Genomic DNA, 21,609 nt, shown 5'->3' with positions numbered 1-21,609 from the left:
TGTATGGGGGCTTGGAGGGCACTGGCAGAGGATCCATGACCTCACCAATGATCAATGCCTGTTTGTTTTCATGCTGGACTCTGGCCATCTGGGGGTGACACTCACTGTGTTACATGGTGATAAGCTACATTTCAGCATTGGATTACCAATTCTACCTTTATACTAGTCCATGTGAACCTAGAGATGGACCTGCAACTGTAATCTATCATGCAACTTTAATATACACATTTACAGACCACTGTGATAATGATTATAAGCATGGACCAGGGGATGGTCAGCTATGGGAACAGTCTTACAGGCAGCGCCTTGGGCAGTTATTTAGCCTTTATTCACTTTCTTTCTTTGGGTAACTGGGATGCTAACCAATCCATGGTCCACTTGCGTACCTCCTCCCAGCTATACCGGGGGACGTACCCAATGTCCCTCTGAGACCTCCGATAGGTGAAGCTAAAGGGCATGTTCAGCATGTTGAGGAGCTGCCGGTTTATGGGCGGGTACCTGAAGCCCAACGGCGACAACACAACACGGTTGAAGTCAAAATAGCTGATGGGCGGTGTGTCGTCTGAGATGTAGTAGAAGTTCCCTCCGATGGGGCCTCTCCGCTGGGGGTCTCGCAGGGCGGGAGGTGGGCCAATGCTGCGTTCCCCGGATACACATGGTTCACCTGGGCCTCCGGGTGGGAGGTACGGTACAATACGTCCCTGTTCGGAATCCCGTCGCTCATGTGGCCCAGCAGAAATTGTCAGCACTCTCCATAGATGTATATTGGTCTGAGGGTGCAGGTGGAACCCCTCGCCCTGGGCTTGCAGTGTGACCCGCTCAGCTTCCTTTTTGGTCCTGCAGTAAGGGGAACTTTATGGAGCACGTGTAAGGTGTGTTCTCGTCACCGTTGATGATGGGGTCTCCGTTGGCATTGGGGCCGGCCACCTCAATGCTGCTGGTGTAGATGAAGGACGCCATGCTTTCCTGGACGTACGTCTACAGAAGGAGCTGGGTTCCTGAGGAAGAAATTCAATTAATGAGTATATTAGCAGGGTCAATTCAGTTTTCAAGTGCAGCTCAAGTATTTGAAAGTATCGGACATTTCCCTCAGGACTGCTGCCAATGCTAAATTGAAACTCAACCATACCTTTGACGTTGACTCCGTGGATCTTGCTGTAGTCCACCTTCTCGATGACATCTATGAGGGACGCAGTGTGGTAGACCTCCGATTCTCCCTTACACGCTGTCCTCAGCAGCTCACTGTCCCTGATGTCCCCCTCAAACACACTCACCACAATGTCACCTCTGACCTCTAACAACAAACAGAAAAGAAAAAAATGAATCAGAGAAGAAACAAGCCAAATACAAATGTTAAAATATCAATATTTACACCAACCATGGTAGGAACGGAGAACAAAAGGAGAGCTGGTACAGTATTTACCTTCCAGAGACTGTATGATTTGTGGTCGGACATGACCAATGCTCCGGACTTGGTCCCCACTCCAAACCTATTGCCCCACTCTATTATCCCCCACTGCGACAACGTCTTTTTCCAGCCTGAGGGAATGTGCTGGAAGTGACGGTTACTCTGCCACTCTGGGGCGAGAAGTGAGGCAAGTTCTGGAGGCAGGCAGATGCAAAAGAGGGAGAGCGGGCAGGGACATTTTATTCAACCAGTATCTGCCAAGGATGGCCACCAAGGCTGCTGGCCCCAAACCAGCCAAGGAAAACAGTTTTCAAGGACTTGAAAGTCAAGACGACATCTGCCAGATGACTAACGATTTGCTTTGCTCTCCCATTGACACAGTGATGAACTGATTCTCGTCAGAGTAGAGTCAATACGCTGCAGATTTAGTGGCTGGGTTTATTTTGACAGGCTTGGCCACTGATTATCAACGTGGTCTATAAAGCATTTGCAGTATATTCACCCTAACAGTGTCATTTATTCTATATCTGTGTAGCATATGTTGAAGTGGTTTCATCCTCTCAGAAACTGCCAAATGTATGTGATTGCAGCTGGTTTTGTAGGGTTTTGAACATATTAAGATTGACTGGACATGTCTTATATAAACCCCGGATTGCTGAAAGTATGTATTTGCCATGGAGAGGCTTTGAAGCCACTGTCCAGACATATTTTGCACTCCCAAGAAGGCACAGTCCTCCATAGGAATTAATGGAAATTCAATTAAATGTTTCAAGGACAAAATTACATGTATTTAAGTATTTGATTGTTGTAGTGTGGACAGTAACAGTACTAAAAAAAATACTTTAATACTTTAAGGAAAATGTTTTTATATATACAGTGCCTTCGGAAAATGTACAAACCCCTTGACTTTTTCCACATTTTGTGATGTTACGGCCTTATTCTAAAATGGATAAAATTCTATTTTATTACAAATAAAAAACAGAAGCACCTTATTTACATTCAGACCGTTTGCTATGAGACTCGAAATTGAGCTCAGGTGCATCCTGATTCCATTGATCATCCTTGGGATGTTTCTACAACTTGATTGGAGTCCACCTGTGGTAAATTCAATTGATTGGACATGTTTGGAAAGGCACACGCCTGTCTATATAAGGTCCCACAGCTGACAGTGTGTGTCAGAGCAAAAACCAAGCCATGAGGTCGAAGCAATTGTCCGTAGAGCTACGAGACAGGATTGTGTCAAGGCACTGATCCGGGGGGTCTGAATACTTAGGTAAATGTGATATTTCCGTTATTTTTTTAAATATATTTGCAAATATTTATAAACCTGTTTTTGCTTTGTCAATATTGGCTATTGTGTGTATATTGATGAGAAAAAAATAAACAATTTAATCCATTTTAGTATAAGGCTATAATGTAACAAAATGTGGAACAAGTCAAGGGTCTGAATACTTTCCGAAGGCACTGTGTATATACACTTTATTTTAAATAGCATAATTTAAAAGTATGCATTAAGGTGTCTGTAAACGAGTCAAAAACGTTAGTTGTCCTTGATCTGGTGCCAGGGCCTCTCTCTCGGCTCTCTCTGGAGGATGAAGGATGACGTCACTGTGACAAGGCTTGAGCTGAAACATGCAAAAGCCTCCATATTCCACCTGCATCACTTCAACTCAACTGACCCTTCACTAAGCCCCGCCCCAGAACTTTGGGCAAACAATTACACCGCTCCAATGGATAGGAACTGTTGTCAAGTCCCGAAACCTTAGAAAAGCTTATGTTTAAATCGCATGAAAGCCAGTGAGGACTGAAATACAGAGCCTGTTGATGAAGTTATACTTTTGTTACATCGTTTGCCAGCTCAGCTGGTTGGCTAGCTCTCAGTCTCATTGGCCACCAAACGTTGCTAACGCTAGCTAGCTAGCCAGCCATTTAATATACCTTGGCTGCAGTCCAAACTCAAAGTCGACAGCCCTCGGCCCTAAACCCTCAGCCCTTGAATGACCTTTTACATCGTCACAGTCGAGTGTACCTTACTAAATGTCCCTTGCCCAAGGGATGATCGGAGAGGCGACATCCTTGGTGCTTAAAAACAATCAGTCTAAATGTATTAATGTACCGAGCAAGCTACAGTTAACCATAGCTGGCTAATTAGTTTAATAGTTTGGTCATTTATTCCCCCAAAATATATAATTCCCCAAAATATGTTTATGACGCTAGTTATGTATTATAGTTTCCTCACGATGAGACTAAGCCAATTTCCCAACTCTAAAATCAATGTCATCTATATCTTTTAGCAAGCTAGTATCATCATATTAACTGACATCCTGAAAATGCAGCTCTGTGGATTCAATTTTACACTTTGCGGCCACCGGAGTTTGACACGTGACTACAGTTTGCATTGAATTGTGGGTCATATCAACCTCCAAAATGATCAAAGTTCTTCACTTGCTCCGTCAAGCTAAATCGAGGGGGCAACTTTTGTGAATTGGACCTCAACTTAATATTGTAGTCGAACTGCATCTGGTTTCGATGGGGATTGACGCTAGGGAAAGTGACAGGCAAGAGGGCTGAGAGGGTAAAAAATTATGTTTGGACTGCAGCCCTTGTTTTCTCAGAATGTGTTAGCTAGCTAAGTTAGCAAAGTTATGAATACAACTCCCATCTGCTCTAGACATCAGGATGCGATTTGAGAGCACCAGTTAGCTCCAAAAGCTGTTATGGCTTTGATTGCCTGCTGGCAGTGAATTCAGAGTCATTCAGCCATACAGCTACAGCAACAGGAAATGTGAATTAATATGTGAATTTTAATTAATGGATTTTTTTGTAGGGGTTGATACATTTTTTGTTCGGGCATAACAAGTCTGTTATTTGAAAGTGGAAATTACAAACTTTAAAATACTTTTTAAACCTCAAACACACTACAAGTTTAGCATTAGCTGCTGTACAGTAAAATTATTAGCAATAAAAGAGTGATTAATTTAAAATCCTACATCGGTAGTTATATTACAAACATAATTGTACCATGTTCCCATGAAGCAATTGTAATGACAGTCCACCACAACATGCCTAAGAGTTTCCTGGTTAGCAATGGGTAGTCTGAGTTCAATTCCAGTGTGTATTAGAAACACAGTTTGAGATCATTGTGAGGGGATTTTGCCAATGGTTTAATGGGGAATTGGGCTTCCCAGGAAAAGGTTGTCCGAGGTTGCAACAGTAACCAAGAAGGGCGGAGATCCTAGACTAGTTAGTGGGTTGACTTGTTAGATTGTGTGATGTCTGTTTAGCATTGAAAAATATGATAATTAATAGTATGCATTTTATTTTCATTAGTCATTCATATACAATACAAAATACTCCATAACTTATAGTTTGAAAATACATTGTCAAAGTAAAAAACACATTATCCATGAAAAGGAGCTTTTTGAGAGGTGTTTCACATTAAAGAGCAAAGCAGAAGTCATTCAGATACGAAAATAATTCCAACGCAAAAGAAACAAAGATTACAAAAGAACAGTCAGTCAACCAAATGTACGGAGAAATGCTACTGCAGACGTTCGTTCCACTTCTCCCACAGTCCAAGCTTGCAAAAAGGTCAAATTTTTCAGCATCACAAACACAGAGGCTAAAGCCATATGTCCTTGCTCTCAGCTCTCAGTTCTTGGCAGTGTCCAGCGGGCAGTCATGCATCTGTCCATCGTCCACGGCACCCTCGGGTAGGTGCACAGTCATGGTGCAGGCCCGGATCCCTCCCAGTGGTTCTAGTACGTTGAACACCCGGTCCCACTCATCCTTCTCTGGGTCATAGCGCTGCACAATGTCCACCATGCAGCGGCTGTTCCAGGAATAGCCCCCCACTACATAGATCTGGCCCTGGAACACGGCCACCCCCACATCACTCTGGCCCCATGGCATGGCTGCCACCACCGTCCACTGGTCCACCTGGGGGAAGATATAAAACACATCATAATAAGATCGGAGCTCTGATTGGCTAGCTGCCTCACAGAATTCTGCTTTTCTCCTCTAATAATTTCTCCCTAGAAAGCTCCTAAAACTTCCGGACATGTGACCATCAAAGTCAGAACAGTTAGGATAAGGGTAAGGTATCGAGACAGTGGTCAAATTGCTTATCATATTGTTGGGACCAAAACTAAGGCCTGTACCATGCCTTACCTCGGGGCTGTAGAACTCACAGTCCAGTACGTCATCGTAGTCGCTGCTGCCCCGGAAGTGGTTCCCTCCCATCACGTAGAGCCGGTCGCCCACCGTGCACATGCAGTGGAGGCCACGCAGTTCCATCATGTCGGCACGGTGACTCCATGTGTCAGTCTCAGGGTCATAACATGACAGCTCCTTCTGGAATGTGTCCTGTGTGATGCCACCTGTTGGATCAGTGGATTGCCATTGGTTTTATTAGATACCATGAAAACATGTTTACTAAAATACAGTTTTATGTGTACAAACTAATATCCTATGGTTTTAATAAGACAAACATTTCAATCCATCCATGACATTTTCATCTGACGTGGAATACACCACAGTCAGAGAAAGTTCAAGGGGAGGGCAGTGTAACTTTGGTACTGTAGCATATGTAAAGGATGGGCGTTGAGAAGGAAAGAGTGACGGTGTAGGGGGCTGAACTGTGAGGCAGTGGTCGGGTGCTCTTCTACCCACATGATCAACCACCAGCATAGAGTGGGGCAGAAGCAGTAGGGCCCTAGTGTGAAAAACAGGAACAGGAAGGATGTGGTCTGGTGCTGTGAGCTGCAGAGAGCTGTGACCATTATTCCATTACACCATCCTCAACATGTCCCCACGCCTCCGATGGAATCCACCTACTCTTTGCCATACCATCCCCACTCACCCTTGGGCTCAAACTACTTAGCCACTGCTTTGTAGCAACACTTGGATGCTGAAATGAATGCAGATTAAAAATTATACATTTTCTGCATGGACTTTTTAAAGCATCTGTTCAGAATAAGCTGTTTTCTGGGTGTCTCCGCGAGCATAAAATCGACACAATTGCTCTTCAGAGAGCTGTGGTTAACCTACTCTCTGACCCATTTCAACTAAAGGTCTTTGTGTTTCCTGGCCCTCAATCCCATATCTACAACTTCTGTTCCCAACATGAGAAATTGGTTTCTACTCCAAGGTTGCTAGGAGACCATCATAGAAATCGACCAAGATGAGAATGGTAACGGTTCAGAGCTACTATGTTATGTTAAAGTCTGTCAAAGCTGTTAAGCGGCGGGAGTGGATTAAAGCAGGTCAACAACACATTCTTTGTTTGCCTGAATACATTAACTGAAAACCTATCCGGTCAGACTGAGCTGATTGCATCAGGACAGCAATCACAGTCAATTCAAGCCTTCACGTTGTAGGTTTTTACTGTTTGGTGAGTTTGTATTTTAACTCTCAGTGGTCTGAGAAACTTACCTGAGACATACATCAGGTCACCATGGACTGTCCCAGCATGCCCGTAGTGGGGGTCGATCATGGGCGACACGAACATCCACTCGTTCTTTCTGAGGTTGTAGCACTCCACTGTGTCTAAAATAGTAAAACAAACTTAATTTAACTCGATATGCACCTTAAAGATCACTATTTCTCTGTAACAGATTGCAGTAAAAACATCTCCAGTACACTAGTGCCCCACCAATCTCTCCTGAGGCATTCCTGCCCCCAACAGCATACAGCTTCCCCTTCAGGGCGCTCAGGTGGAAGAAGGTTCTCTTCTCATTGAGCGAGGCTACCTGCAGCCAACGGTCGAAGCGCGGGTCATAGCGGTAGACGCTGTCCACCGCCGTCTTGCCCTTGGTGTCGTAGGTGCTCTGGCCGCCCACGATGTAGAGGAAGCCCCCGAGCAGAGCCACGCCATGCTGGTAGCATGGAACCTCCATGGGCCTCAGCGCCCTCCAGTGGCCGCTCTCCTCATCGTACAACCTCAGCTCTCTGCTCACCACCAGCTGTTGCCGCATCACCCCACCCAGTGCCAGCAGGTGTGTGGCGTCGGACCGGATGCGCGTGCGCTCTGTCTGTAAGGAAGGTTGGAGGAAGGGCATCATCTGGTAGTTGCTGGCCTCGAGCAGGAGGTTTACGCAGGCCGTGTCCGAGCGCATCATGGCTGCCCCGCCGTCGTCGTGCCCCTCGTCCTCCTGGGAGATTTCGAGCAGCTCCGTGGGGGTCATGAGGGGGAAGCGGATGTGGCGCATCAGGGAGTAGGCGGCGGTGCGGCGGGTGGGAGGGTCGTGGTCCAGCCAGGAGCGGGCGATGCGGTACAGCTCCATCTCAGAGAAGCCCTTGAGGCTATCGCTGGCCAGGGCGTTGGCTAGGCTGTGCTCGGAGAGCAGCAGGTAGCGGCCAGACTGCAGCAACACTGGCAGGTTCTGACAGACAAACTTCCCAATGTGGGCCTGCACGTCCTCCAGGAGCAAGTCCCCGGCAATGCGCTCCACCTCCACACAGTTATCAATAGTGATCTACCACACACACAGGAAAACAGACACGACTGGATGAACTTGTGACAGGTCTCATGTCTTTACATTGGCCATGCTTTTCACTATCTCTTCAATACACCCATCCAGCACATCCACCTGTTCATTGTTTCAGTACCAGTAAGTAACCTGATCAACTCACCTCAGTGCTGAGCAGCTCGTTGCAGAAGCGGAGGACGGGGAGGACTTGTAAAAAGTTGGCAGCCTCCAGAGTGTCCTGCAGGTTGGCCATACTCAGACTCAGCCGGGATGTGTAGATGAACTCTATGATGTTCTTCAGACCCGTCTTGCTCACACCATGGAGCTTAATCTCCCTCATCTCCTGCTCTCTCATACCCCCTAGAGAGAGGGAAAGAGGAAAAGTGAGAGATATAGAGGGTGAATGCTGTTACAGTTAAGGATGTAAGAGTGCAGGAATTTTCAAACATAGTTTGAAAATGGTCTGAGGGGACGTGATGAGAGCAAATACAGTAAGAGAGAGACTTTTCATAGGCTCAGCCTTAAAAGACTCATCTGTGAAAAAATATGACTTACTTACTCGATGACTGTTCTCGATCACACATTGTCAAACAATCACATTGAAAATTAGTGGCATATTGAAATTGCACATATTGAAAAACCTCATTGAATGTTATTTATCACACACTAACCTGTGAACATGGCTTTGAAGTAGTCACAGGCGGAGGCCATAAGGACTCTGTGTACTGGGAAGGTGTCACTGCTGTCCCCAGGCACTAGGATGACATCACACAGAGTCTCATCACCTCTGAACAACTGAAACCCCTGAAAGGAAGAACAACATTAATTTGACATCTATGGTCACCACACATGCAAAGATCATCCGTTCACCTGCTCTGCGTCTCACGAAGACACGGCGGTTTGAACCAAAAATCTCACATTTGGACTCATCAGACCAAAGGACAGATTTTCACCGGTCTAATGTCCATTGCTCATGTTTCTTGGCACAAGCAAATCTCTTCTTCTCACTGGTGTCCATTAGTAGTGGTTTCTTTGCAGAAATTTGACCATGAAGGCCTGATTCATGCAGTCTCCTCTGAACAGTTGATGTTGAGATGTGTCTGTTACTTGAACTCTGTGAAGCATTTATTTGGGCCGCAATTTCTGAGGCTGGTAACTGATGAACTTATCCTCTGCAGCAGAGGTAACTCTGGGTCTTCCTTTCCTGTGGTGGTCCTCATGAGAGCCAGTTTCGTCATAGCGCCTGATAGTTTTTGCGGCTGCACTTGAAAAACCCTTCAAAGTTCTTGAAATTTTCCATATTGACTGATCTTCATGTGCTAAAGTAATGATGGACTGTCATTTCTCTTTGCTTATTTGGCTGTTCTTGCAATAATATGAACTTGGTATTTTACCAAATAGGGCTATCTTCTGTATACCACCCCTACAACCCCTAACTGATTGTCTCAAATGCATTAAGAAGGAAAGAAATTGCACAAATGAACTTTTAACAAATCACACCTGTTAATTGAAATGCATTCCATGTGACTACCTCATGTAGCTGGTTGAGAGAATGCCAAGAGTGTGCAAAGCTGTCATCAAGGCAAAGGGTGGCTACTTTGAAGAATCTCAAATATAAAATCTATTTTGATTTGTTTAACACTTTTTTTGGTTACATGATTCCATATGTGTTATTTCATAGAGTTGATGTCTTCACTATTATTCTAGTTTTCTATTTTCTATTAATGTAGAAAATAGTAAAAACTTAAGAAAAACCCTTGAATGAGTAGGCATGTCCAAACTTTTGACTAGTACTATATATCTTTTTCACTCCAGATACAAAATTATACATAAGTACAACAGCATATAGACAATACACAAACACACAAACAATGACTACATCTTATCTGCCCTGACCCGGATGCTCACACCCACATCCCCATCCTTAGTTATTGTTTGCCACTTGGCCTTAAATTGTAACAATTAGTTTTTCTCGGTCGCCCATGCTATTTCAATATTTCAATAATAAATCATTAGATTTTTTCATTGTGTCAATGATAGCAGATTGATTGATTTCCAAGTTTTTAGATGAGTGATAAGAAGAGAATCGTCCAGGCCATTGGGTATCTCACTACACCCTCATATGCCATGTCTTGAAATATGCAAACAGATGGATTAAAAGTAAGTTTACATTGTAATACTTCTGACAGACAATTTAGAATTTGTGAATTTGGTTTATACTGGATTAAGTGTACATTTTAATTAACTGTAATTTAGATAGTTATGCTTCAACTTTCCCTCCATCTTGTGCCAACATCCATTCTTCTTAAATCTTGGTTCCAATAGATAATATTTTTTTTCTAAGAGATTGTAGTTGGATGAGCTCCCTGCAAGGTTTTGTATATCTTCCCTATCATATGGACATTCTTTTCTGACTCAACTAATATTCCCTCCAACTTTTAACTTTTATTTGAAACTACTTTTTAATTCTGTCATGAAAATAAATGTATTTCCTATTACCAAGTCCTTTCCAGGTGAATCAATTTATCGGTGAATTCCGAAAAGCTATCCAAGGATTGTTCCATAAGGTTGTGTTTTTAGGGAGTGATATTGTTCCTGTAGAATACTTTTAATTCACTTCCATATACACCTACAAATGTGTTAATGTTCTTAGCTTTATCCTTTGAAAATAGATAGGAGAAAGATTGACTTTTTATTCTATGAATTTTATTTGCACATATAAAGTATGTTATGACCGAGCGTACTTTTTTAAAGAATGTCTTCAGTGGGGTAATTGGTACTACCGAGAATAAATTCAAAAACTTTGGTAGCCATGCCATTCTAAAGAGGTTTATTCTACCTGTAAGATTTATGGGAAGTGTATTCCATTTAATTAGATCTGCTTTCATATTGTTGAGTAATGGAATAAAGTTATCTTTATATATTTGTTGTTTGTTGTCACTTATTAAGCATCCTAAGTATTTAATATTTTTTTGTGGTCCACTTAAAGAATAGCTGTAGATTGAGAGTTATCCTTTTTCTTTTTCCTACAGCCATTATTTTGTTTTATCCACATTCAGTTTATGTCCTGAGATTTTTGAGTCGTATGTAAATATCTTCAGCAAAGGGTGCATTGAGTTTTCAATATTGGTCAGGTATATCAGGAGATCATCTGCAAAAGAGATTAGTTTATGAGTTTATATTAATTTATATTTACCAATACTGACACTTGCTACGTTTGGGTCCTGTCTAATTCTTTCTGCAAGTGGTTCAAATGCCAGTCAAACAGGAGGGGGAGAGGGGACATCCCTATCTTATCTAATCAGACTGTCACAGGTGTGCGTACTGGTAGCGAAGTCAGGTGCAGAGAGTTGTGAACAGGCTCACACTTGATTTATGCAGGAGTAAACAGCAAACGGACGCATCAAAACCTCCAGCAAAATGGCAAAAACAGTCACAAAAGCTATAGTTTACCAAATAAGCATACTTCATGAAATAATCACGGAACATGGAAAACCAGCCTGGCGCGTCACATAAAACACGTAACACAAAACAATACCACACAAGGACACGGGGGGAACAGAGGAACGTATATACACAATGTGATTAGGGAATGTGAACCAGGTGTGCGGGGAACATACAAAACAAATGGAAAAACCAAAAATGGAGCGGCGAAGGCTAGAAGGCCAGTGACGTCGACCGTCGAACGCCGCCCGAACAAGGAGAGGAGCCGACTTCGGTGGAAGTCGTGACAGTACCCCACCCCCTTGACGCGCGGCTCCAGCAGCTCGCCGACACCGGCCTCGGGGACGACACGGAGGGCGAGGCGCAGGGCAATCCGGCCGGAGATGGTGGAAGTCCCGCAGCAGTTTAGGGTCCAAGATGTCCGCCACCGGAACCCAGCACCTCTCCTCCGGACCGTACCCATCCCACTCCATGAGGTACAGAAGGCCCCTCGCCCGACGCCTCGAATCCAGGATGGAACGCACGGGGTACGCCGGGGCCACCTCGATGTCCAGAGGGGGCGGAGGAACCTCCCGCACCTCAGACTCCTGGAGCGGACCAGCCACCACCGGCCTGAGGAGAGACACATGGAACGAGGGGTTAATACGGTAATCGGGGGGAAGCTGTAACCTGTAACACACCTCGTTCACCCTCCTCAGGACTTTGAATGGCCCAGATTACCGTGGGCCCAGCTTCTGGCAAGGCAGGCAGAGGGGCAGGTTTCGGGTCGAGAGCCAGACCCGGTCCCCCAGTGCGAACACCGGGCCTCAGTGTGGTGACGGTCTGCGCCAACATTCTGGCGCAGCACAGCGCACTGAAGGTGGAGATGGGCGGCGTCCCATGTTTCCACCAAATGCCGGAACTAGTCATCCACCGCAAGGGCCTCGGTCTGAATCTGATGTCAAGGAGCCAGAACCGGCTGATACCCCAATACACACTGGAAGGGGGTGAGGTTAGTGGTGGAGTGAGTTCTGGGCCATCTCTGCCCAGGGCATGAATGCTGCCCACTCCACCAGCCGGTCCTGGCAATAGGACCTCAGAAACCTACCCACATCCTGGTTAACTCTCTCCACCTGCCCGTTACTCTCAGGGTGAAAACCTGAGGTAAGGCTGACCGAGACCCCCAGACATTCCATGAACGCCTTCCAGACCCTCGATGTGAACTGGGGACCCGATCAGACACTATATCCTCAGGCACCCCGTAGTGCCGGAAGATGTGTGTAAACAAAGCCTCTGCAGTCGGTAGGGCCATAGGGAGACCGGGCAAAGGGAGGAGATGACAGGACTTAGAAAAACGATCCATAATGACCAGGATCGCGGTGTTAACCTGTGAGGGAGGAAGATCGGTCAGGAAATCTACCAACAGGTGTGACCACGGCCGTTGTGGAACGGGTAAGGGTTGTAACTTACCTCTGGGCAGGTGCCTAGGAGCCTTGCACTGGGCGCACACCGAGCAGGAGGAAACAGAAACCCTCACGTTCTTAGCCAAAGTGGGCCACCAGTACTTCCCACTAAGACAGCGCACCGTCCGACCGATACCAGGATGACCGGAGGAGGGTGACGTGTGGGCCCAGTAGATCAGCCGGTCGCGGACAGCAGACGGAATGTACAGCTGGACACTGGAGGGGATAGGGCTCTGTACGTAACGCCTGCTCAATGTCCGCGTCCAGCTCCCACACGACCGGCGCTACCAGGCTGGAGTCCCGGAGTATGGGAGTGTGATCCGTGAGCTGCTCCTCTGTGTCATACAGCCGGGACAGTGCATCTGCCTTCACATTTTGGGAACCTGGGCTGTAGGACAGGGTACACACAAAACGAGTAAAAACATGGCCCACCTTGCCTGACGAGGATTCAGTCTCCTCGCAGCCCGGATGTACTCCAGGTTGCGGTGGTCAGTCCAGATGAGAAAAGGGTGTTTACCCCCCTCAAGCCAATGTCTCCACACCTTCAACGCTTTAACCACAGCCAACAACTCCCGGGCCCTCACATCATAGTTTTGCTCTGCCGGGCTGAGCATCTTCGAGAAGAAGGCACAGGAGCGGAGCTTCGGTGGCGTGCCCGAGCGCTGAGAGAGCAAGGCTCCTATCCCAGCCTCGGACGCGTCCACCTCCACTATGAACGCCAAGGAGGGATCCAGATGGGCCAGCACGGGAGCCGAGGTAAACAGAGCCCTTAGGTGCCCAAAAGCCATTTCCGCCTCAGCCGACCACTGCAAACGTACAGGACACTCCTTCAGCAGTGAGGTAATGGTAGCAGCCACCTGGCCAAAACCCCGGATAAATCTCCGGTAGTAATTGGCAAACACTAAAAACCGCTGCACCTCCTTTTTCCATGGTGGGAGTCAATTACGCACGGCTGCAATGCAGTCACTATCCATCTCCACCCCTGATGTGGAAATGCGATACCCTAGGAAGGAGAAGGACTGCTGGAAGAATAGGCATTTCTCAGCCTTGACGTACAGGCCATGCTCCAACAGTCGTCCAAGTACCCTGCGCACCAAGGACACATGCTCGGCACGTGTAGCGTAGTATATCAGAATGTCATCGATATATATCGCTACACCCTGCCCGTGCAGGTCCCTGAAAATCTTGTCTACAAAGGATTGGAAGACTGATGGAGCATTCATTAACCCGTATGGCATGACGAGGTACTCATAATGCCCTGTGGTGGTACTGAACGCTGTCTTCCACTCGTCCCCTCCCGGATACGCACCAGGTTGTAAGTGCTCCTGAGATCCAGTTTAGTGAAGGAGTGCGCCCCGTGCATTGACTCAATCGCCGTGGCGATGAGAGGTAGCGGGAAACTGTACTGCCACGTGTTTTGAATGAGACCTCATTAGTCAATGCACAGGCGCAGACCTCCCTCCTTCTTCACAAAAAAGAAACTCAAGGAGACGGGTAAAGTGGAGGGCCGAATATACACCTGACACAGGGATTCAGAGACATATGTCTCCATAGCCTCATTCTCCGCTTGCGACAGGGGATACATGTGACTCCTGAGAAGTGCTGCGTCTACCAGGAGATTTATTGCACAATCCCCCTGTCAATGGGGTGGTAATTGAGTCGCTTTCTGTTTGGAGAAGGCGAGAGCCAAATCAGCATTTTATGGGGGGATGCGTACGGTGGAGACCTGGTCTGGACTTTCCACTATGGTAGCACCAACGGAAACCTCTATACACCTCCCAAAGCACTCTCTCGACCACCCCGTTAGAGCCCTCTGTTGCCATGAAATGGTGGGGTCATGACGAGCCAACCTGTACCATGAGAAACGCAGGAGAGTCAATGAGGAAGAGACTGATTCTCGCCTCGTGACTCCCATGCGTCACCATGGCCAGGGAGATGGTGGCTTCCCTAATTAACCCGGACCCTAATGGTTGAATATCTAGAGCGTGTACCGGGAAAGGTCTAACCACAGGAACAATGGGAATCGCTAAAGTAAGGGCGAACACTCTGTCAATAAAATTTCCAGCCGTGCCTGAATCGACGAGCGCTTTATGCTGGGAATGCGGGGAAAACTCAGGAAAACAAACATGAACACACAGGTGGTCAACAGAGGGCTCTGGATGAGAGTGGTGCCTACTCACCTGGGGTGATGCCAGAGATCCCTGCCTGCTGCCTCGACTCCCGGAGGGACCAACCCGGCACCGACCGGCAGTGTGCCCTCTGCGGCCACAGTTGGTGCATGTGAAGGCTCCAGCCTCCCTAAGCTCAGCCCCTATCAGCTCCATGGGCACCGGAGCGGGGGTGCTGGAAGATGGAACCGACCGAGGCCTCTATGGACGTCCGCGGGTGACTAGCAGGTTATTCAACCGAATGGACAGATCCACCAGTTGGTCAAAGGTGATGGTGGCATCCCTGCAGGCCAGCTCACACCGGGCGGCCTTGCGCAGGCTGCATCGGTAGTGGTCGATAAGGGCCCTGTCTTTCTATCCTGCTCTGGCGGCCAACGTCCGGAATTCTAGGGCGAACTCCTGGGCGCTGCTCGTCCCCTGCCTCAGGTGGAAGAGCCGCTACCCCACCACTCTACCCTTGGGCGGATGGTCAAAGACTGCCCGCATCTCCTTCTCCCCACACGGCGTTTCCCCACTCCAGAGCTCTCATGAGACGAGGACACCCTCTCCCTTCCCGAGGGAGCTGGGTGAACGGTGGCCAGGTATAGGTCCAGCTGTAATAGGAACCCCTGGCACCGTGCTGCCGTCCCATCATACTCCCTGGGAAGGGAGAGACTCATCCCACTGGGATTGGATCCAGGAGGGACGGGTAGAGATACCCCTGGTTGTGCTGGTTGAGGCGCTGGAGAGACTCCCTGTCTCTCCCAGTGGTCCATAGTCTGGACAACGCGATTCATCGTGGCGCCGAGATGCTCCAGCATCGCCGAGTGTTCGCGGACGCGTTCCTCGACTCCTCTACCCAGGGTACCTGCTCCTGCTGACTCCATGGATGGTGTGGTATTCTGTCACGGGTGTGCGTACTGGTAGCAAAGTCAGGTGCAGGAGAGCAGAGAGTTGTGAACAGGCGCACACTTTATTTATGCAGGAGTAAACAGCAAACGGACGAAACAAACGGTGTTGGAGAACCATATGCTTTTTTCCACATCATTGAGCCCGTGGGCATTACATGCTGCTCTTCACTAGTATAGAATCAAAGTTAACCTTATCTGTTCTGTCTATCATTTAAGAACCAATTAAAACATTTTAGCATACATGACATATGAGGGTGGTGGGCATTCCATAGAATGGGAGGATCATAGTATAAATACATAGTTATTGTATACATTACATATACATAGTGTGTGTGCATGCGGGCTGAGCAGAAATAAAATCAAAAAACATAAAGCAAAGTATATATTTTTTGCGCAGACTCCTCTCCTAATGTTACCCCCAAAAAACTGTGGATACATACATTGTACATACATTTGAAGAAAGACTGCCACTTACGTAAGTACTGGGGTTGTTTTGTATTACGTTATAAATTAAATTATAATGGTTGGTGGGGGTCTACTTAGGGTGAGTGGGTCCTCCGAGAGCCTGAAATGGGATGAGTGGAGGCCCCGCACATACCTCCGAGAAGTATCTGATGCCCTCCCAGTCACCCAGTCCCCTGGATATGGCCCCTCTCCATTCTCACCAATAACCACCATTAAATCTTAGTTGTAATTACAAACAAGGAATAATAATGATTCGACATCCTTTCCTAATCTATCCAGAACTCTAATTAATTTTACAACAGGTTTACATGTTATAAAAAAACAAATACAATGACATTGTAGTATAATTCCTTTCTTCTCTTTCTCCCAATCCAAATCCAATTCTCTTTATCCCACCCAAGTCAAGCTTATTCCCACCTCCCATATTTACCCCCCACACACACATCCATAGAACAATTATTGACAATTATTAACTTTTATATATTTTATATATGTATTTCATTGGCATCGGCTAATTCTATCGTTACTTCCTAGAGAAGAACAATTACTTGGGGACAATAGAGTCTAGATTGTATTGGGTGGAGGGGGAATGAATACAGTGCCTTGCGAAAGTATTCGGCCCCCTTGAACTTTGCGACCTTTTGCCACATTTCAGGCTTCAAACATAAAGATATAAAACTGTATTTTTTTGTGAAACAAGTGGGACACAATCATGAAGTGGAACGACATTTATTGGATATTTCAAACTTTTTTAACAAATCAAAAACTGAAAAATTGGGCGTGCAAAATTATTCAGCCCCTTTACTTTCAGTGTAGCAAACTCTCTCCAAAAGTTCAGTGAGGATCTCTGAATGATCCAATGTTGACCTAAATGACTAATGATGATAAATACAATCCACCTGTGTGTAATCAAGTCTCCGTATAAATGCACCTGCACTGTGATAGTCTCAGAGGTCCGTTAAAAGCGCAGAGAGCATCATGAAGAACAAGGAACACACCAGGCAGGTCCGAGATACTGTTGTGAAGAAGTTTAAAGCCGGATTTGGATACAAAAAGATTTCCCAAGCTTTAAACATCCCAAGGAGCACTGTGCAAGCGATAATATTGAAATGGAAGGAGTATCAGACCACTGCAAATCTACCAAGACCTGGCCGTCCCTCTAAACTTTCAGCTCATACAAGGAGAAGACTGATCAGAGATGCAGCCAAGAGGCCCATGATCACTCTGGATGAACTGCAGAGATCTACAGCTGAGGTGGGAGACTCTGTCCATAGGACAACAATCAGTCGTATATTGCACAAATCTGGCTTTTATGGAAGAGTGGCAAGAAGAAAGCCATTTCTTAAAGATATCCATAAAAAGTGTCGTTTAAAGTTTGCCACAAGCCACCTGGGAGACACACCAAACATGTGGAAGAAGGTGCTCTGATAAGATGAAACCAAAATTGAACTTTTTGGCAACAATGCAAAACGTTATGTTTGGCGTAAAAGCAACACAGCTCATCACCCTGAACACAACATCCCCACTGTCAAACATGGTGGTGGCAGCATCATGGTTTGGGCCTGCTTTTCTTCAGCAGGGACAGGGAAGATGGTTAAAATTGATGGGAAGATGGATGGAGCCAAATACAGGACCATTCTGGAAGAAAACCTGATGGAGTCTGCAAAAGACCTGAGACTGGGACGGAGATTTGTCTTCCAACAAGACAATGATCCAAAACATAAAGCAAAATCTACAATGGAATGGGTCAAAAATAAACATATGCAGGTGTTAGAATGGCCAAGTCAAAGTCCAGACCTGAATCCAATCGAGAATTGAAAAAGAACTGAAGAACTGAAAACTGCTGTTCACAAATGCTCTCCATCCAACCTCACTGAGCTCGAGCTGTTTTGCAAGGAGGAATGGGAAAAATTTTCAGTCTCTCAATGTGCAAAACTGATAGACATACCCCAAGCGACTTACAGCTGTAATCGCAGCAAAATGTGGCGCTACAAAGTATTAACTTAAGGGGGCTGAATAATTTTGCACACCCAATTTTTCAGTTTTTGATTTGTTAAAAAAGTTTGAAATATCCAATAAATGTCGTTCCACTTCATGATTGTGTCCCACTTGTTGTTGATTCTTCACAAAAAAATACAGTTTTATATCTTTATGTTTGAAGCCTGAAATGTGGCAAAAGGTCGCAAAGTTCAAGGGGGCCGAATACTTTTGCAAGGCACTGTATTGTCTCAACTTACGATAAGCTGGTCTTGGGCATCAATGTATGTAGCCTACTGTAGTGTGCTTATCTGTTTATTCCGCTTCTGCTTCTCCTCAGGGCACTGGTCTCTCTCTCATCAACTGGAAATGTTTCCTGCAGCCTGTTCACGGTACTGCCGGTAATCGGAGTTGAGACTTGATTTCTTTTTCCTCCAGTGACTGTCTGATTGGAATTAATTGCTTGTGTTTTTTCCTAAGCCTAGCACACACGTCCTGGGCGAATCGAATGGACTGGCCCTGGACATTGATCTCCTTTCCTCCCTGTGCCTGCAGAATGTTGACTATGGTATGATAGTTCCACAGCTTAAAGATTACCATGCGAGGGTATTCAGAGTTCTTCTGCTTCATGCAGATCCGATGGCATCGCTCCAGATTCTCTGGTGATTCATCCACACCAAGCTCCTCCAATATCAGCTTGATCACGTAGCTGGAAAGGTCCCCTTTTTCCTCATCTTCCAGTAGGGACAACATTATCATATTATTTTGTCTCTATCTGTTTTCTAGCTGAACCAGTTAATCTTCTAAAGTTTACACCTTTGTTTCCAGAAGGCCAATTTTGTTGTCTTCTTTGTCCACGTGCCTCTCCTGTATATGCATATCTGACACAATAGAACCTACTTTAATTTCAAGCAAATCTACTTCATTTTTTTGGTGAGCATTGAGAGCATTTTAGCTATGTTTTCCTGGGTATCATTCAGCTGTTCGTTGCTCTAATTTGCATCTCCAATTTGTTCTTTGTCTTTACCGCTAAGGAAAGCCAAGGCATGTCAGATTCGAGTCTCAGTGTCACTTTACTCACAGGTTCGCTGTTGTGTATTACAGGCCGCTCGCTCTCTCCCGTTTGTTTAGGGATATTCTTGATCTATCGATTTTAAAGGCTTAATTTAAACTATGCTGCCTGGCTTCTACATATAATCACAGTTTTGACGGTACAAAACGGAATAACTATCTCCCCATGTATCCTATTGATATATGCATGTGTTGGACACCATTCAGATAGATTACAAAAATAATCGTCCTAGGATCCTAATACATCTTGACAGCTTTCTCAGCTAAGCAATAACCCTTTCATAACTCTGGCTGGTGTATGAGTGGTGTGGTTGGGTTGTACCTGTAAGACTGCGGTGCCATGCTCATTGCTGCTGAACATCCTGGTTAGAGGCCTTGGAGGGAGGCTTGGCTTCAGGTTGATATCAGGGGGTTTCGGGGGAAGCTCCAATGGTTTAGGTGCTGGGTCTGGAGGGTTTGGTGTTGGGGGAGTGGGTCTGTCAACTGGGGCCGGAGCTGGGGCAGGAGATGGTGCTGGGGGTTGGACAGGTTGGGGTGGAAGTCTGGGGGGCTCTCTAAGAGAGCCTCTGCTCCCCAGACGAGACAGTCTCCTGTGAAGCCTTCCCGGCCCACTCTCTTTCTCCTCACCTCTGCCCCTGGAACACAAAATAACAGGGCTCCTTGCTATACCATCTTCAGCTACTGTAGTAGTTTAGTCCACTACTTGGCAGCTCACATTGCAGTTTACTGAAGCAAGTACATTCTAATATTGATTGTTATGAAATATACAGTATTTAGTCACTATACTAAAAATGACCCCAAAAATGTGATCAGCCTACCCCATATCAGTTGGTGTGTCGCTGGATTTCCTGTTGCACCTCTGTGAAAGGTTCCTAAACAGATGCACAAGACAGCATTAAAACAGGGCAGTATTAAATTGATGTCTGGTCTGTCAGTACCAAATCATTTGCTGTTTTCTTTTTCAGAGCCTCTTCACTCTGAACAAGCTACAAAATGGGAAATGAAACTATTGAGTATGTCTTTGTTTTATATGTAGTTAGTCTGGTAGGCAGTATGACTCACTTAATCAACAGGCCCAGGGAACATATGCAGATGTGGGGCTTTCCTGATAACATTGTTACTATACTATGTGTATTTGCTGTAAATGTTAATACATTGAACTCCTGTAACTTAACTCATCAACTTCTCTATTTTAATGTTGTTGTCCTCAACTTGATTATGTTGCAGCATCTCATATTTCTTAATTTCTTTAATTTTGGGGAAATGTGTGTATTGTTTTCTATTGTTAAGTATACTTCACTGTTGGAGCTATAAACCTAAGCATTTCGCTCCACCTGTGATAACATTATCCAAACACGTGTTCGCGACCAATTAAATGTTATTTGATTTATCGTGCTGTGGTGTTGCTTCAATACTTCCACATTGGTTGATGTTTCAAGTGGATAACAGTAGTGTTTATAAGATCTAACTCAGTAGCCTCTGAACACTGAACTTATGCTTCACTTCGTATTCATCATTTGTATTTATATTCTTTATTTTGGGTCATGGCAGTTAGTTTCTGTGCAAGACTGTACTCTAGATCAAGTGTACAAACTTTACACCCGCATTAACATAAATGATAGGAAAGGAAGGAACCTACCTCGAAACTATTCTTTTCAACAGGCTCTCCTTAACCGAAAGGCCTTCTTCTGACATATAACCAACATACAGCAATCTATTAAATTCTTTACAGATCACTAAATGTCTCCTTGCAGCAGCTGGATGCAGGGTGGAAACGTTATATAGAATGGGGTCGGCAGCAACACAGTCAGTTTCTCACAGCTAACCAAGACCTCAGCCACTTCCTGTGTCAGTTCTCGTTCTCTCTTTTTGTTCTAGCCCTCCCCACTCTTATTTTTACACATTATTTGTTGTAAAGACAGAAGCATACAATGACTTCCCACTTGGCACATACTTCAAATAAACATCTATACCATGTTGGTCCAACGTAATTTCATTGAAATGACATGGAAACAACTGATTCAACCAGCGTGTGCCTAGTGGGTTTTTGCTCATCCCTTCAGTCCCTAGAGTCTCCTATATTTCTCTAGTGTCAAATGTGGCACTACAGTTTCTTACAATTATTTTTTAGAATCCTATTATGATCTCATGTTACTATGATGTCATATCTAAAGAAATGTCAATTAAATTAAATTAAAAAATTAAATTGTCATAGGAAACAAATAACATACACCATCAAATATTTCAGCATCAAATAAAACTAAATGAACGACA

The 21,609-nt window shown here is 45.4% G+C and overlaps 1 protein-coding gene and 1 pseudogene across 1 annotated transcript; both read right to left on the bottom strand.

The window, feature by feature from the left end:
- Positions 1 to 51: 51 nt before the first annotated feature.
- LOC135546838 (3 beta-hydroxysteroid dehydrogenase/Delta 5-->4-isomerase-like) lies at positions 52 to 3,482 on the bottom strand (annotated as a pseudogene).
- A 1,225-nt stretch (positions 3,483 to 4,707) lies between these two features.
- On the bottom strand, positions 4,708 to 21,169 carry LOC135547464 (kelch-like protein 9). The gene is made up of 9 exons (XM_064976499.1): positions 20,975 to 21,169; positions 20,154 to 20,207; positions 19,658 to 19,970; positions 8,550 to 8,682; positions 8,042 to 8,238; positions 7,062 to 7,884; positions 6,842 to 6,955; positions 5,579 to 5,787; positions 4,708 to 5,347 (listed from the first exon to the last, which is right to left on the bottom strand). The coding sequence occupies exons 1-9, from the start codon at positions 21,028 to 21,030 to the stop codon at positions 5,060 to 5,062; spliced, it is 2,187 nt and encodes a 728-aa protein (XP_064832571.1). The 5' UTR covers positions 21,031 to 21,169; the 3' UTR covers positions 4,708 to 5,059.
- Between the last annotated feature and the right edge of the window lie 440 nt (positions 21,170 to 21,609).

This window comes from Oncorhynchus masou, chromosome 10 (assembly GCF_036934945.1).
Source record: "Oncorhynchus masou masou isolate Uvic2021 chromosome 10, UVic_Omas_1.1, whole genome shotgun sequence".
In the NCBI taxonomy this organism is placed as follows: Eukaryota; Metazoa; Chordata; class Actinopteri; order Salmoniformes; family Salmonidae; genus Oncorhynchus; species Oncorhynchus masou.
This window is presented reverse-complemented; position numbering and strand designations above follow the sequence as displayed.

Excerpts from the sequence above, each read along its gene's own strand:
- LOC135547464 (XM_064976499.1), bottom strand. The coding sequence starts at position 21,030 with ATGTCAGAAGAAGGCCTTTCGGTTAAGGAGAGCCTGTTGAAAAGAATA. Across the intron at positions 8,239-8,549 it reads CTTCAAAGCCATGTTCACAG|GGGGTATGAGAGAGCAGGAG; the intron begins GTTAGTGTGTGA and ends CCCTCTCTCTAG. Across the intron at positions 7,885-8,041 it reads ACGAGCTGCTCAGCACTGAG|ATCACTATTGATAACTGTGT; the intron begins GTGAGTTGATCA and ends TGTGTGTGGTAG.